This window comes from Nycticebus coucang, chromosome 22 (genome assembly GCF_027406575.1).
Source record: "Nycticebus coucang isolate mNycCou1 chromosome 22, mNycCou1.pri, whole genome shotgun sequence".
NCBI lineage: Eukaryota > Metazoa > Chordata > Mammalia > Primates > Lorisidae > Nycticebus > Nycticebus coucang.
The window spans coordinates 31,648,351-31,663,120 of NC_069801.1; the positions used below are offsets into that span (position 1 = coordinate 31,648,351).

General features: G+C 54.0%; 2 protein-coding genes across 2 annotated transcripts; one reads left to right on the forward strand and one right to left on the reverse strand.

The window, feature by feature from the left end:
- Window positions 1-326: 326 nt before the first annotated feature.
- Window positions 327-2,477, reverse strand: POU3F1 (POU class 3 homeobox 1). The gene has a single exon (XM_053576431.1). The coding sequence runs from the start codon at window positions 2,419-2,421 to the stop codon at window positions 1,075-1,077; it is 1,347 nt and encodes a 448-aa protein (XP_053432406.1). The 5' UTR covers window positions 2,422-2,477; the 3' UTR covers window positions 327-1,074.
- Window positions 2,420-10,754, forward strand: LOC128574685 (translation initiation factor IF-2-like). The gene is made up of 3 exons (XM_053575541.1): window positions 2,420-2,471; window positions 2,572-3,312; window positions 10,662-10,754. Exons 1-3 carry the CDS (start codon window positions 2,420-2,422, stop codon window positions 10,739-10,741), a joined length of 873 nt encoding a protein of 290 aa, XP_053431516.1. The 3' UTR covers window positions 10,742-10,754.
- Window positions 10,755-14,770: the final 4,016 nt, after the last annotated feature.

A 14,770-nucleotide genomic window follows, 5' to 3' on the forward strand; every position in this document is an offset into this window, starting at 1 on the left:
GAAAGGGAGCAGAGGAAAGCTGCAGGGAGTCAGGCAGAAGGTTCTCAGGGAAGGGCTTATTTCTACAGCTGGTTAAAAAATATCTCCAACTTTTCCAAGTTTCGTTTGTATGGCCAGGAGGGCAGGGCCCCGCGGGGAACAGGGGCCACGCCGTGCGGTGGTCAGTCTGCAGCGGGGCAGTAGCCCCTTCCCCTCTGGGTGTGTGTGGGAGCGCAGACCCCTCTGGCAGTGGCCGGGAACCAAGCCCGGGCTCGGATGAAACGAAACGAAAAATGAACACTCGAGTTTTTTTTTGTTAGTTTTTTTTTTTTTCCTTTTTTGCTTTCTTGGGGGGAGGGTAGGGGAAGATAAGGGAAAAATAAATTAGGCTAGATTAAAGCTTTGGCTATTTCCTGCTTTTATACACAGACGCGGCTCTCGCGACCTCCCCTCCAGGGCCCGGATAAATACAGTATACAGCGATTTAAATTAAGGGCGCGGGCGGAGTTAGAAGGACCCAGGAGCTGAGAGGCTCCACGAATAAATAAAAACCGTATAAAACCAAGCCGGCAGAAAGGGGAAGGAAGGGTGGGGCGCATCCTTAGAGGAGAGAAGAGGCGTGGAGCGAATAGAGTGTCAGCCCCCCACCCCTGACCCGCAGGCTCGGGAGTCCGCGCGGGGAGAGGGGATGGGGAACTCTCCTCTTTTCGTCCCCTCTCCCGGGGAATCCCTCACCTCGCACTGCGTTACCTGTCGCTGTGGGGAGGCCGCTGCCGGGATCCGGCCCCGAACAGCCCGAGGGGCAGGGGCGGGGGTCGTCGAGGGGGTGGGGGCAGAGAGCAGGCGACGGGCAGGATGCCCGGGGTGAGTTGGCGAGTTCCGGATCTTCACTCCTCTCTCCTGGGACTTGGGCGACGCAGCCCACCGGCCGTCTTCGCTGATCACCGGAGAGGGTCGTCCGTATGTTTGGTTTTGTTCGAAAGTTTCTGGGCTTTTTGTAAAATCCAAAGCAACCGAACAAAAAGAGTCCAGGCCGCGCGGGCGGGCTGCGCGCCCGCGCCCTGTTACACGCCGGCGGGGGCCCAGCCCGCAGGGTCACTGCACCGAGCCGGGCAGTGTGTGGTGATGGTGATGGTGCAGAGCGGCTGGCGGGGGCGGCGGGGGCGCCGAGGGCGGCGACGCGCCGCCCCCACCGGGCCCTAGCTCCCCAGGCGCGTAAACGTCGTCCATGGGTGGGTGGCCCGCGCCAGCAGCAGGGGTCATGCGCTTCTCCTTCTGCCGCCGGTTGCAGAACCAGACGCGCACCACCTCCTTCTCCAGCTGCAGGCTGTCGGCTAGGCCCGTGATCTCGTGCGCCGAGGGCTTGGGGCACTTGAGAAAGTGGCTCTCCAGCGCGCCTTTCACTCCCACCTCGATGGACGTGCGCTTCTTGCGCTTGCGGCCCTGCGCCGCGATCTTGTCCAGGTTGGTGGGGCTGCCGCTGGACGAGTCGGTCTCCTCCAGCCACTTGTTGAGCAGCGGCTTGAGCTTGCACATGTTCTTGAAGCTCAGCTGCAGGGCCTCGAAGCGGCAGATGGTGGTCTGCGAGAACACATTACCGTAGAGCGTGCCCAGCGCCAGCCCCACGTCGGCCTGCGTAAAGCCCAGCTTGATGCGCCGCTGCTTGAACTGCTTGGCGAACTGCTCCAGGTCGTCTGAGCTGGGCGCATCCTCGTCCGAGTGCTCGCCCACCGACGAGCCGCCGCCGCCCGCGCCCGGGTGCAGGTGCGCCGGTGCCGCGTGCAGGCCGCCCGCGTGTGCGTGTCCGTGTCCGTGGGCGCCCAGATGCGGCGGCGGCGACGGCTCCAGCTGAGCCTCGTGGCCGTCCTCGTGCAGCGCGTGGTGCAGGCCCGGCCCCGCGCCACCGCCACCCGCCGCCAGCATCCCGGCCAGGCCGCCGCCGCCGCCCCCCGGGTAGGCCGCCTGCGCGTACAGCCCGAGCGGCTGGGGCTGGTGGCCCCCGCCGGCCCCCGGCGACGGAGACATGGCTGGGCCTAAGTGGTGCGCTGTGCCACCCTGCGCCCATGCTGCGCCCGCGTGGGCCGCCCCCTGGTGCACTAGGCGAGCGTGGAAACCTCCTCCTCCGCCGTCGTCGGCTCGGCCGGTGCTGCCGCCGCCCGCCTTGCCGTGTTCCAGGTGCGGGCCGCCGGCCCAGTCACTGCCGCCACCTCCTCCCGTGGGTAGCCACTGGGGGTGCGCTAGGCCCACGGGGTGGCCCGCGCCCGCGCCCAGCCACTCGTGGTGCATCAGCTTCTGCACTTCGCGGTACGCGGCCCCTGCGTGCAGCCGCTCGGCGGCCGCCGCCGCCGCTGCCGCCGCCGCGGCGTCCGGGTGCATGAGCGGCCCGGTGCCCCCGGCTCCACCACCGGGGCCCCGCGGCAGGTACTGTGCGGTGGTGGCCATGCCGCCCCGCGCCCAGCGCCGCGCCGCCGCCGCCGCCGCCGCTCCGCTCCGTCTGCGGGCCCCGCCGCCGCGCTCCGCCGGCTTAAAGCCCCGACCCGCTCCGCGCTCTGGAGCCCCACCCCACCCTCCGCCCATTGGCTGCCCGCGGAGCCGCCTCCCGCCCCCCGGCCCCGGCCCCCGCCCCCCGCGCCTGCCTGCCGCCCGGCCGGGCCGCCTGGAGCTCGCCATTGGGCCTCGCTCCTGGGGTCCCGCGCGGCGGCCGTGCTGATTGGCCGCTGGGACTTCATTCACGGCCCCCCTACTGTCCGCGTACACACTCACGCCCCCGGGGCGCGGCCGCCACGTGGGGAGTGGAGCGGGGGTGGCACTGGGACCGCACCCCCTCTCGTCCTGGTTGCGTGGGCCCCGCTTCTCCCAGCGCAGGAGACTCCGAGCCCGGCCGATCCCGCATTCCACGCGAGCTGAATTCCCGCCTGCATCCCGCCCGGGCGGCCAGAGGCGGCGGCGAGGATTGCGGGCTCCGGGAGGCGCTCAGGCTCCGAGAAGCGGCTCAGCCCGGCGCTCCTTTTTCCGCAGAGCCGCTGCGGGCGGGCCGGGATTCCCGCGGGTCCCGGCGGCTGCGAGCGGGAGGCGGCGCGCCTTCCCGACTCAGTTCCGGTGCGGCTGCTTCCCTCGCCAGCCTCGCCTCCCGCAGCTTCCAGCGTGTGCAGAGCGCTCCTCTGCGCGGCGGCCCGGCCCGTCTCGGCTTTCGCTCTTCTCCCTGTCTAGTCCAAGCGTCGCAACTCCGCCAACCTCTGTGGCCGCGAGAGCGCGTCCGGCCTGGGCAAAGTCGGGCCGACTGGGGCTTCACGCCTCGTGCGAGCGCCCCTTCTCCCGGGCGCCCTGGCCGAGGTGAGTACCGCGGTTGGCAGCGGTTCTGCCGGGATGTGCTGCTCCTATTACCCGGCCGCGTTCCAGGGTTCGGGGAGGAGAGGACGTCGAGGTGGAGGCTGTGGCTCTGGGAAAAACGCTGCTGCTGGAGTCGGGGGTGGCGGGAATGAACACTGGGCCCAGCAATATCTGTCCCGCGCCGCAGTAGCCTTCTCGGCCCTTCTTCTCTCAACGTGAACCGCTCACTGGCCAGGGTCACACCCGGGATTAGAGAGGGATGGACACAGGGGAGGGCCGCGGGCACTGCAGAAATCCAGTGTGCGGACCAAGAGTTGTCCAGCCTTGCGTGGAGCCCTGGGCTAGAGTTTACTTTGGACTTGCCTGGGGCCGCTTTGGACTTGCCTGGGGCCGAGATTGAGGGGGCCTTGTTGGAAAGGCGGAGTGTGGAATTCAGCTACCTCTTCATCCCTTTAGCTCTTCTAGGACTCCCTGAAGGACCCCGAGTGGAGCCGAACCTCAGCTGCAGCACCAGTGTATCTCTTTACCCCACACCAGGCCCGGGGCTTAGGGTAGTGAGCTGCAGCCTCTCTTCCCCCACACTGAGGCTTGGGTTCCAGGCAGTCTTCAGCTGCCAGTCCTTTACTCTCTTGGATTATGCCTCAGATGGATTCATAGATTCCAGGACTCTGGGGTCTTAGCTCACAGAGCTGAACTGAGGGCCTAGCCAGGGCCCTTCTAGGAAAATAAAAACTGTGAAATAAAGCCTTGATGTGTGAATAGAGATGCTGGGGGCTCAGGTGGAATCTGCAGTGGGGGTGATCTGAAGTTGGCTGACAGAGGTCACCATGGGCACAGACTGTGCTCATCTGGGCCCTCAATGCCCTAGGACCAGCTTCTGGTTAGCTCCCAAGGGAGGGAGTGGGACAGGGTCCTTCTCTGGCTGTTGGCCACTGTCCTGCATAGGTTCATTAGGCCCCTCCGTCACTGTAAGAACTATGATGGGACTCTCTGTCTGAAGCCAGCTAGAGATGCTGGACTTTGCTGGACTCTGACCCAGAAAGAGGTCACCTTGAGGCAACCTAAGTTCCAGAGGTAGGACCAACGATGGGAATCTTGCATGAAGTCTCTCCTCTTACGTCAGCCTTAACCAGGCCTGTGTGACACTGAAGCCTGGGCTTCTAATCTGGAGCTGCCACTATCTTCCTGGGCAAGAGTTTCTCTAGCCCTTGTTTTTCCTTCCTGTAAATTGGGAATAACTGTACCATAGGCAGCCCACCTGTCTCACTAAGGTAGGTCAGATAGTGGTATGAAATAAGGGGAGTGAAAAGCTTTCAGACAGGGCTTGTACTCTGGTTGTTTCTGTTGTTGCTGTCCAGTAAGTGGGCAAAGTATTCCCCCTGTTTAACAAAATCTCAGTGTCCTCTGTATACTGGGATTGTGGAGGTTTGGACCCCTCCGTTGATCTCTCAGGCTCTTGCTCTGATGGTTTGGAATTCTGTGCATCTATCCCTGTTCCTAGTAGAGGAAGGGAAGTGTCAGGACAATGGGCAGGTATTACGATGTCTAGTCTTTGGAATTGGCACTGAGGCTTGAAGAATAATGATCCACAGGGATGGTGTTTTACACCATCATTTTACCTGTGCCTCTCAGCCCTATGGAGAGAGCACTGAGATTGTCACCCTTACTGGGTAGATGAGGGAACTGAGACTTACCCCTAAGGGTGCAAGACCTGTGAGTTCCCATTCCTCATCATGCTCTTCATTGCTTTGGGATGGGGAGGATGCCTGTGCAGGCAGCCCCTTTGGCTGTCACAGCAAAGGGAGCCTGTGGTCCTGTTTCTGGTAGCTCTCAGGGGCAGCCTATGGCCTGTTGGGGGCTCCTCAAGCTGTGTTTCTAGGTCTGTGCTGAATTGAAGGGCGTTTGCAGCAATGCTGTAGCAAGGCTCCTAGGTCACCAGCTTCTCGCCCAATAAGTCAGATCTCCGGTCCCATTACCCCCTTTGGCAGCCCTGTGACTTTGTCTCGGTTACTTTGCCTCTTGGAGCCTTGGTTTCCTCATCTTACGATGAGGACAGTAATGCTTCTTAGGATTGCTTTGAGGCTCCAAGAATGAAATAAGGCATGTAATTTTGGTGCCCTTTAAATGTTAGATGCTGCCCTTGGGTGAGCAGCAATATGAATGAGGGAAAATAAAATTCTTTTCTCTGCTTTGGAAATTTTTGACCCTTTATAAGGATAAGGGTTTGGTCTAGACTCTAGACCAACCCCTTCTCAACCTGTGGGTCACAACCCCTTTGTAACAATGAGATTACATCCTGCATATCAGATATTTATGTTACGATTCATAACAGTAGCGAAATTATAGTTATGAAGTAGTAACAAAAATAATTTTATGGTTGGGGGTCACCACAACAGGAGGAACTATATTAAAGGGTCGCGGCATTAGGAGGCATTAGGAAGGTTGAGAACCACTGGTCTAGAGTAACAATTTTCCTTTGTTTAGAGTTAAATTTCCTGCAGGAAGTCTCGCATCCCCCTCACTCATGTTCTTGGAGGTTCTGTGTGGGACACTGGAGGCTGTGACATGGCCATTGGCAGAGACACCTGCAGCTAAACAACTCCTCCCTCTAGGAACGCCACCTTCATAGACCCTGAGGAGGACTCGTCCTTAGACCCGCAGCACATAGCCACAGGTGTACACATGGAAGTCAGACCCACCTGACCCATGCAGACACAGAATGGTATAGGAATGGAAACAGATGTGCATTCACACCCATCCGTACATATGACACACAGGTGGAGACATGCAGTTTAGCACAGGGCCAAACATACAGATTCACAGTAGGAACACATGGACTTGCATGTTTGGCCAAAAATTCGTAGTCATCCAAACCAACACCCAATGATAAATATGGGCGTGTATCTAAATAGGGACATACACGGCATCCACACATAGGCCAAAATAAGCTCAAGTAGGTATTTCTTCAGTGACACAGAGGTGCACCAGACTTATAGGCCCTCGGAGACACTCAGTTGTCATGCCTGGTCACACACATAGGCACACCTTTGTATTCACACCCATGAGCACACAGAGCCAGCCAGATGCACAGACACAAAGATGTGTGCCCCACACGGTCTACACAGACACGTAGAGACACCCACATACCCTGTAGGAATTAACAGACCTGCACAAGGGATCAGAAAGCATAGGAAGGGGCTGTGTCCAGCCCAGAGTTTGGTTAGATGGTTTGCTTATACCACTAATCCCAAGGAAACAGAGAATCCCTTTTCATATTTTTTCTACTCTCCTTGTCTGTGGAGGGCAGCTCCCAGCCAGGCTGCTGCTAGACTCAGAGCTCCCGGGCCTCCTTCCCTAGCGGGGGCCCCAGCCCAGCCTGCCCCAGGCAGGAGCTGCTTGGGTTTTCCCAGAGCATAGCGGCCTCCTCCGGGCTCTGGAGTGTGACCGAGCGCCTGCGTATTTGACACAGGTCACCGAGCCTCCAGCAGATGGGGCCCTCACTGTGGGGGGTCTCTGAGCCAGGGGCTGTGGGAGGGTGGGGGTGGGAAGGAGACTCTGCAGGGATGAACGGCACTATACACGTTCTGCAAAGCCTGGGTCACGGACACAAACCTCCGCCTGGGAGACTCAGACACGGGCTCTAGAACACAACCACACTCATAAGGCCGTTACCATCAGCACCCTGGTGGCCACATATATGTGGCAATATTCCAGACACATGTCCCAGACTAGGGAGCCTACACAATGGCTGGCTGAGCACAGATTTGGGAGGGAGAAAGAGGCACAGTTCTGCTCAGCTCGCCTGGAGGCAGCTGGATCTCTCTGCTTTCTGTTTTCCCTCTTTGGGCTCTGAGCCTCCAAGCTCCTTTTTTTTAGGTAGTGTCTCACTGTGTTGCCCTCGGTTAGAGTGCTGTGGCATCACAGCTCACAGCAACCTCCAACTCTTGGGCTTAAGCGATTCTCTTGCCTCACAAGTAGCAGGGACTATAGGCACTCACCACAATGCCTGGCTGTTTTTTTGTTGTAATTGTCATTGTTGTTTAGGAGGCCTGGGCTGGGTTTACTTGCCTTGGTATATGTGGCTGGTGCCCTAACCACTGAGCTACAGGTGCTGAGCCGCCAAGCTCTCTTTTGTCAGCTGATCAGTGGGTCAGGAGTACAGGACGTGCTGAGAGCTGATGCTCCACCTGGTTCCCGTGCAAGTCAGGAGTTCTGAGAAGAGGGAAAAAGAGGAGACAAGGGGCCCATGGAGAGGTCTGCTGAAGGGCTGTGTCTTCAGCATGTGGCATGTGTGGGCTCCTTGGACAAGGCCTTGGCTGGGGCAGCCCTCCTAGATCACTTCCTTCCTGTCCTACCTGTCTCCCCATGCCTTGGGTCTTGCCTTTTCAGATTGCTTGGCTTGGCAGTCAAGGGTCCGGGACTCCATCTCATTCCTGACTCAGGCCTGGTGGATGACAGTGGGCCAGTCTCAGCCTCCTAACCTCTCTGATCCTCAGTCGCCCTCATCTGCAAGCTGGGCAAGATGGTCTGTGTTGGGCTGCTGAGAAGGTGGGGTGAGATTACTGCTGGGATGGAAACTTGGAAAGGGAAAGTGTGGCTTGGTTTCTTCTCCCTGGCCAGTTGTCTGGGGTGAGTAAGAGACTGTGTGAACAGGAGTGGACCTGCCTGTTCCCACAACCAGTTCTTGCTAAAGAGTGTTGGAGTGACCACGCCTACTGGAGCTTGCTGCCCGGCTCATTCTGAGCTGGAATGTAGTTTTGACTGGAAGTGTCTGGCAGGGTCCTGGCTGTCCCAGATTTCTAGTCTTGGGAGATGGCTGTGGTGGGGTGGCAGGGTTATCTTGCCCATCTGCTGCCTGGGTGCAGGTGAGTACCAGCTAGACAGATTAGTGTGCCCATCCTAGTGTGTACCACCCTAAAACTCTCCCCACATGGGATGGGACCATTGTTCTGAGCTCTCAAGCCCCTACCTCTTTCCCTGTAAACTCAGACACCCCTAGGTATCTGTTCTGTCCTTCTAGTGCCATCCAGAGCCTGGAGAGAGGAGGGGAGTGGCAGTAGGACATTGTTGCCTTTGACAGGGGAGAAAGGAACAGTTTCATTTATTTATTTATTCATTTTTAATTACTACTTTTTATTAAATCATAACTTTGTACATTGATGCAAAGTTTCATTTATTTAATCTCAGGTTCTCTTTCTGTCTTGCTGAAGGGAAGGAAGGATGGAAGGTGAAATATCTCTTTGGGATGAACCTTTCCTTGCATTTTTCCCCCTGCCTCAGCCCCTGGGATTACGGGTGGAGATGGGGGTCCTCCCAGTGTATCAGTGAAATATTCAAATTAGGGGTAGTCAATTGCTCTTGCAATTTACTTTCATTTTTAGCAGAGTGGCAGCCTCTGAGCTAGTGTTAATGCCCACAATCCGGTTATGCAGAACACGCTCTCTGCAAATCGGTAAATCATTAGCGGGGATTAATCACTCTGAAAGCTGGGGCTAGGTTTTAGTTTCTTACTTTCTTTTTCTTTTTTTTCTCAACATACTTTTTATCTGGATGGCTGCAAAATTCACTACCACAGGGTGGGGTGGGAGCGGAGAGTGAAAATTAAAGTCGTCGTTACCATCATTGGAAGAGCAAGGTGCCTTCTTGGACCTGGGATTGACTTTGTGGTCCATTTGAAGGTTGAGGGTAGGGTGTTTGGGTGTGGTGAAGAGAGGGAGGGGAGTTCCCTTATGTTTGTGTGTGTTATAGTTTATGTAATATTGTGTTGGTGGCATGGTATGCTTGTATATGTGGTGATTGTATGCTTGCATGGATTCATGAGTTTGTATTTTATAGATATCCATAAGTATTTGTGTGCTTGGCTTGTGTTAGAGTGTGTGTAGTTAGTGTTTGTAATTGTGGCAGACAGTGTTTCAGCCTGAGAGTATGTTTTTGGGATACTGTTTTATTGTGTAAGTGTGTAAAGACCACACCTCACTTCCTCAGCCTTAGGGTAGCTCTTGCCGGGAAGAAGATGGAACAGGAGGGAAGTCCCAACCAGCACCTGCTGGGGGGGGCGTGGCTCAAGGCTTAATTTACATATTTGTGAGCTGGCTGCCTGGGGGTAGGTGGGGCTCCTTGTTAATAACTCTCATTACCCTGTCCCAGGTATGGTGTCTACCTCTTCCACCTGTGGTCCAGGAAACAACCATCACTCCAAGGTTCCTGTAACCTTATTTCTAGATAGCCACTAGTTTCCCCACATGAGCTACCTGGCCTCTCCTGACAGGAAGCACTCAGGTCCCAGGTGCACCTGTGAAGGCTTTTGGGGAAGGAAGGTCATTCTTCTACAGGGCCAAGTAGAATTGTCTCCCCACTCTCAGTTCACACTGGGCCAGCCTCTGTACCCCTGTCTTTCTCCCTAGCTCAAAGCAGCCCAGCTCTGGAGTAGCATTACCTTCAGATGACCCAGTAATGACATTTCTGGGTATTGGGCAGAGTGTGTACGTGTGAGGATGAGGTCACAGAACTTTTTCTTTTTCTCTAGTCCCAGAGTGTGGGTTCAAGGTAGGATTTAGAAGGCCTGGTCCTTAGATCAACCCTTCTACTAGTCTCCCACCTCCTCTCCCTGTGCACAGTCAGCTTGGGTAGCCTGGGCATCACTCTCTACCACTCCCCAGATGGCACAGGTGCCGTGTATGCCTGTCCGTGTGCCTCATTCACTGCGCTACTGTATATCCCCCGCCCCATAGCAGTGTACCTTGGAGTTGGGGGGAGAAACAGGATGATACGACTCCTTGGCTTTGACAAATGGGAGGGTTCTGGGGAGGGTTGCCTGGGCTCAGTGTTGACCATCCTCAGCTTTTTCATGGATAGCAGGTGGAGGATTTAGTGGCAAAGGAGGATTTAGGAATTATTTCCCAGAGACCTCTCAGCATCTTTATATATCTCTGGTGGCAGGCATCTGTCTGAGCTCAGGGTAGCAACTGCCTGGGCTGGAGACAACATCTGTTTGAGCCTGGGACACCTGGCTGAGCCTAGCACATTGTCTGGCCCTGGGATAGCTTCTGTTTAGGCCTAGGACATGTGTTTGAACCTGGCACAACATCTGTCTGAGCCTGGTGCAACATCTTCCTGGCCTGGGGGCAATCCTGGGGAGCCCTGGATGTGTATTTGACTTGGGGATAACTACTGGGCCTGCAATAATACCTGTCTGAGTCTGGGGATGGACTTGTCACTGCAGTAAAATCACCCCCATGTCTCAGCTTTCAAGTGTGGCTGAAAATGGAGTGTGTGCAGGCTCATGTCCCTGTTCTCCTTTCTCCTGGGGAAGGACTCTTGGGTGGAGTGCCTCAGGTTATCTTCCATTGTAGGTCCATTGGCCTTCTTGCTCTGGGTACCTCAAGAAATGGCTGAAGCATATACACCAGTGGCTCCAGGAAACCAAAATTAAAAGACTGTCCAAGGGGAGTGATGGGTTATAAACTCTGGCGACTGGTCTGGGGTGATTCTGCTTTCCTCTAGTCCATACCCAGGTGGGTAAGTCGAGTCACAGTGCTCCTGCTAAGACACAATACAGATATGTCCCTTGGTTCCTGAGAAGCTTACCATTGCCTCTGCCGTGTACATCATCAGGCCCAAAGCCTCTGTTAATCCTGCCCCAGCTGCCCTCTGAATTCAGCAACACCAAAGGCCCTGGGTCCTTCCAAGACTCCCTACTTTTGCACACACCGTTCCCTCTCTTGGAATGCTTCACATCCTTCAAGTCCCAGCTCAAGGGTCACCAGCTCTGGGAAGTCTCCCTGTCCACAGCCTGTATCCTGATTCCACAGTCTTATCTGTGCGTTAGCCTTTATGAGCCTGTGTTGTCATTAACTCCATGCGTGTCTGTCTGTCCCGTGCACTGGACTGTGAGCTCTGGAGCTCAGGGACTAGCTCTGTTTCATCTGTGTCCCCCAGCATCCAGCTCAATTGTTGGTCTATAGTAGGCACCATTAAAGAGTGATCACGTGACTATGCCACTGTGATCTCATTTCCTTTTTTTTTTTTTAAATGGGGGTGGGGTAAGGGACAATAATGTCGACACTGGCTTTCAGTCTCAGAAGAAGTGAGCTTTAGAGAAGAGACTGTATCTTTTTCATACCTGATTGGTTGACTGTAGCCAAAGGGGGCTGGGTAAGGGGCCCATAACACTCTAGACAAGGTCCTGCCCACGATGAAGATATGTAGGATGCTAAGATTTGATCCATTTGCTGCTGACAGGAGCAGGAGAAACAGTGAGGGTCAAGGGGCAGCAGTGAATCCAGACATAATAGCCTCTGTGTGGGCTGTGGGACTAGGACTAAATCACATAAGGGGGACTGTGTCCAGGCAAATGTCAGGACTTTGACCTGGGTCCAAGCCCAATTCCTTCAGTGCAGGTGTGAGAATAGAGGCCTGGCTCAGCTTGTGTGGAGAGGCTTCCTAGGTTTGCTCATCCTGCCAGGGAGGGTGTCACATGAGACGTTACCAATGTCAGTGCTGTGTTCAGAGCAAACTGCCCGCTGGTCAGGCCTACCTGGCACCTGACCAGGCTCAGAGGGATGATGATCCCCAGGAAAGTGTATAAGGATGGAATGTGGGCAAGCAACTGAGAAGTGATGTTCTGGGCATCTAGAAGTGGCTTCTGCCTTTGTGGCTTTTATTCCAGCAAATAGTAGTATCTTTATTATTTTTGTTAAGGATAAAAGCAATACAAGCTCATTTGTAAAAATTCTTTACTTGACACGTATGTGAAATAGAAAGTGGGAGCCTCACATCAACGTCTCTGCCTTACTCCTTCTAACTACTCTGATTGGCTGTGTCTTTCCAGAGCTTTTTTGTGTGGACACACATTACTTAATCGCTTAGATTTATCGAGTGCTTACTGTCGGTAGGAACTGTGCTGACTGCTTCTATCTGAGTTTACTCATTGCATCCTCACAAAAAGGAGTTAGATGTGCAACTATTATTTTATGAATGAAGGAACTGAAGTTCAGAGAGTTGAACTAATTTGCCAAGGTTATCTAGGCAGTGATATATCTCTACATTAATAGATATAGATGTATCGAGAGATATAGAAATGATTTCTTTTGACAGAAGATGGGACTACAGGACACATGGTGTTTTGTAACTTGTATTTTAAAAAATTTACACTACAGTTTGGATGTGTGTGTCTATCTTTTTATACCTCTCACCTGCCCTAGCTTTTTGAGTGGCTGATTCAGTTGTATCGATGTACTGTAATTTATGATGGACATTTAGAATGCAGCTTCTGTCTCTGAGTGTCTGCAGGGCTGTCCCAGCCCCCAGCGAATGGATACGTTCTTTATGACCCCAGGGAGCAGAGTTCACATCAAGCCATGGATTTTATGGATCCAGGGTTAGGTTCAACCCTCCAAAGATCACCTTGTCACAGAGTGAACACCCTAACTCCAGAGGAAAGGTTTTTTTTTTTTGACGGGGTCTCTCTCTGTGGCATCATCATAGCTCACTGCAACCTCAGACTCCTGGGCTCAAGTGATCCTCCAACTTTAGCCTCTGGAGTAGCTGGGACTACAGGTGCACGCTACCATGCCCAGTTAGTTTTTCCATTTTTTTGTGGTGATGGGGTCTTGCTATGTTGCTGGACTTGAACTCCTGGTCTCAAGTGTTTCTCCTGCCTCAGCCCCACAGAGTGCTCAGATTATAGATGTGAGCCTGCCTAGGAGAAGAGTTTAAGTAAAGGCAGAGTAGCTCCTCTCAATACTGCAGAAAGATTTTTGCACAGGTTGTGGTTTTGAGGGAGGGTTGGGTGTGGCCTCAGGTATAGTGGAAGGAGCCCTGGTCTAGTTCCTCCTCTAGCTCTTGGCAAACTTCCCAGAGCTTCAGTTTCCCCATCTGTAAAATGAAAATAGGATACCACAATGGTTCAGATCATGGGCTCAGAGCCAGGCAGACCCAATTCTGAGTCTCAGCTCTGCTTCTTACCAGCTGTGTGATCATGGACAATTTGTTTAAACTCTTTAAGCTGTAGTCTCCTCAACTTTAACCCAAGAATACAAATAGTTTATCCTTCTATTTCAACTAATATTTTTGATCACCTGTTTTGGGCTAGATATTGGACTTAAAACTGTAAAATAGGCAGATAAAGTTCCTGTCCACAGGAATGTATATTCTAGAAGAGGAGGGAGGAGAATCAGATAGTGAGCAAGTTAACAAGCTCACAAAGGACATGACTGCAGATTGTAGTAAGAGTTACAAAGGGGCTGCGTTAGGTGCTATGATAGAGTTGCTTGGGGGACCTAGATGTGAGGGTTGAGAAAGGTCCTCTCTGGGATGTGACATGGGAGCCGAGGCTTGTAGGATGAGAAGGACTGGTCATGCTGAGAGCCACAGAAAGAGTGTTTTGGCAGAGAAGACAGCAAGGGCGCCAAGGTGTCCAATGTGTCCAAGGAACAGGAGGAGGCTGGCATGGCTAGAGCAGAGAGGTGGAGGAGAGACATCTGGGAGATTCCCAGGGGAGGTGAGACAGACCCAGCACAGCCTTGTGAAATGTGGCCAGGAGTCTGATACCCTGCTAAGGATAACTTCTACCTCTCAGGGTTGTCATGAGGGTTCAGCTGAATCCATTAGTGTCTTAGTTCAGATTTCCCCCAAAGCAGACCCTGAGAAGAAAGGATTTGAATGCACACAGGATGGTTGTTCCAGGGAACACAGGTTAGGGGGGCACTGGGGAGACTGGGATAAGGAGGAAGCCAACAAAGGATGCTTCATCGAGCAAGCTGCATATTGTCACTGCAAGCACTAGTCCTCTGAGAACCACTGGCCTCCCACATGAACACACTTCTGAGAGTCATCTCGCCGAGTGGATGAGGGAGCTGGTCATTTATATACCAACATACCAGTGGTTCTGGGGAGGGTGGATTCTCAAGAACTCAGGCCTGCCTTCTGGGGACCAAGCAGCTTCCTGGAGACCAGAGGAAGCCCCCAGGCAAAGATGCATCTGCAGGAGGTTGCAAGTCAGGCTGGAGTACACTGAAATGGTAGGGCCTGGAGGGGTGGAAGTGGAGTGCAGCACTGTCTGCTAAGCCAGGAGAGCTTGTGGCATAGAAAGTACCAAGTCAATAATGAAATTATTATTTTATACAGCTCACAGCAACCTCAAACTCTTGGGCTTAAGCGATTCTCTTGCCTCAGCCTCCCAAGTAGCTGGGACTACAGGTATCTGCCACAACACCTGGCTATTTTTTTGTTGTTTAGCTGGCCTGGACTGGGTTCAAACCTGCCACCCTTGGTGTATGTGGCTGGCGCCGTAACCACTGTGCTACGGGTGCCGAGCCAATGTAACTATTATTTATGGTAGTTATACTAGTATATATATATATATATACTAGTATATTAAATCATAGCTGTGTACATTAATGCGATCATGGGGCACCATACATTGGTTTTATAAACAGTTTGACACATTTTCATCACACTG

Bases quoted from the DNA above. Each gene is read 5' to 3' on its own strand.
- LOC128574685 (XM_053575541.1), top strand. From the start codon at position 2,420: ATGCCGCCCCGCGCCCAGCGCCGCGCCGCCGCCGCCGCCGCCGCTCCG. The intron at 2,472-2,571 runs GTCTGCGGGCCC...CTGCCCGCGGAG, and splicing joins CGCCGCCGCCGCTCCGCTCC to CCGCCTCCCGCCCCCCGGCC. The intron at 3,313-10,661 runs GTGAGTACCGCG...CTTCCATTGTAG, and splicing joins TCCCGGGCGCCCTGGCCGAG to GTCCATTGGCCTTCTTGCTC.
- POU3F1 (XM_053576431.1), bottom strand. From the start codon at position 2,421: ATGGCCACCACCGCACAGTACCTGCCGCGGGGCCCCGGTGGTGGAGCC.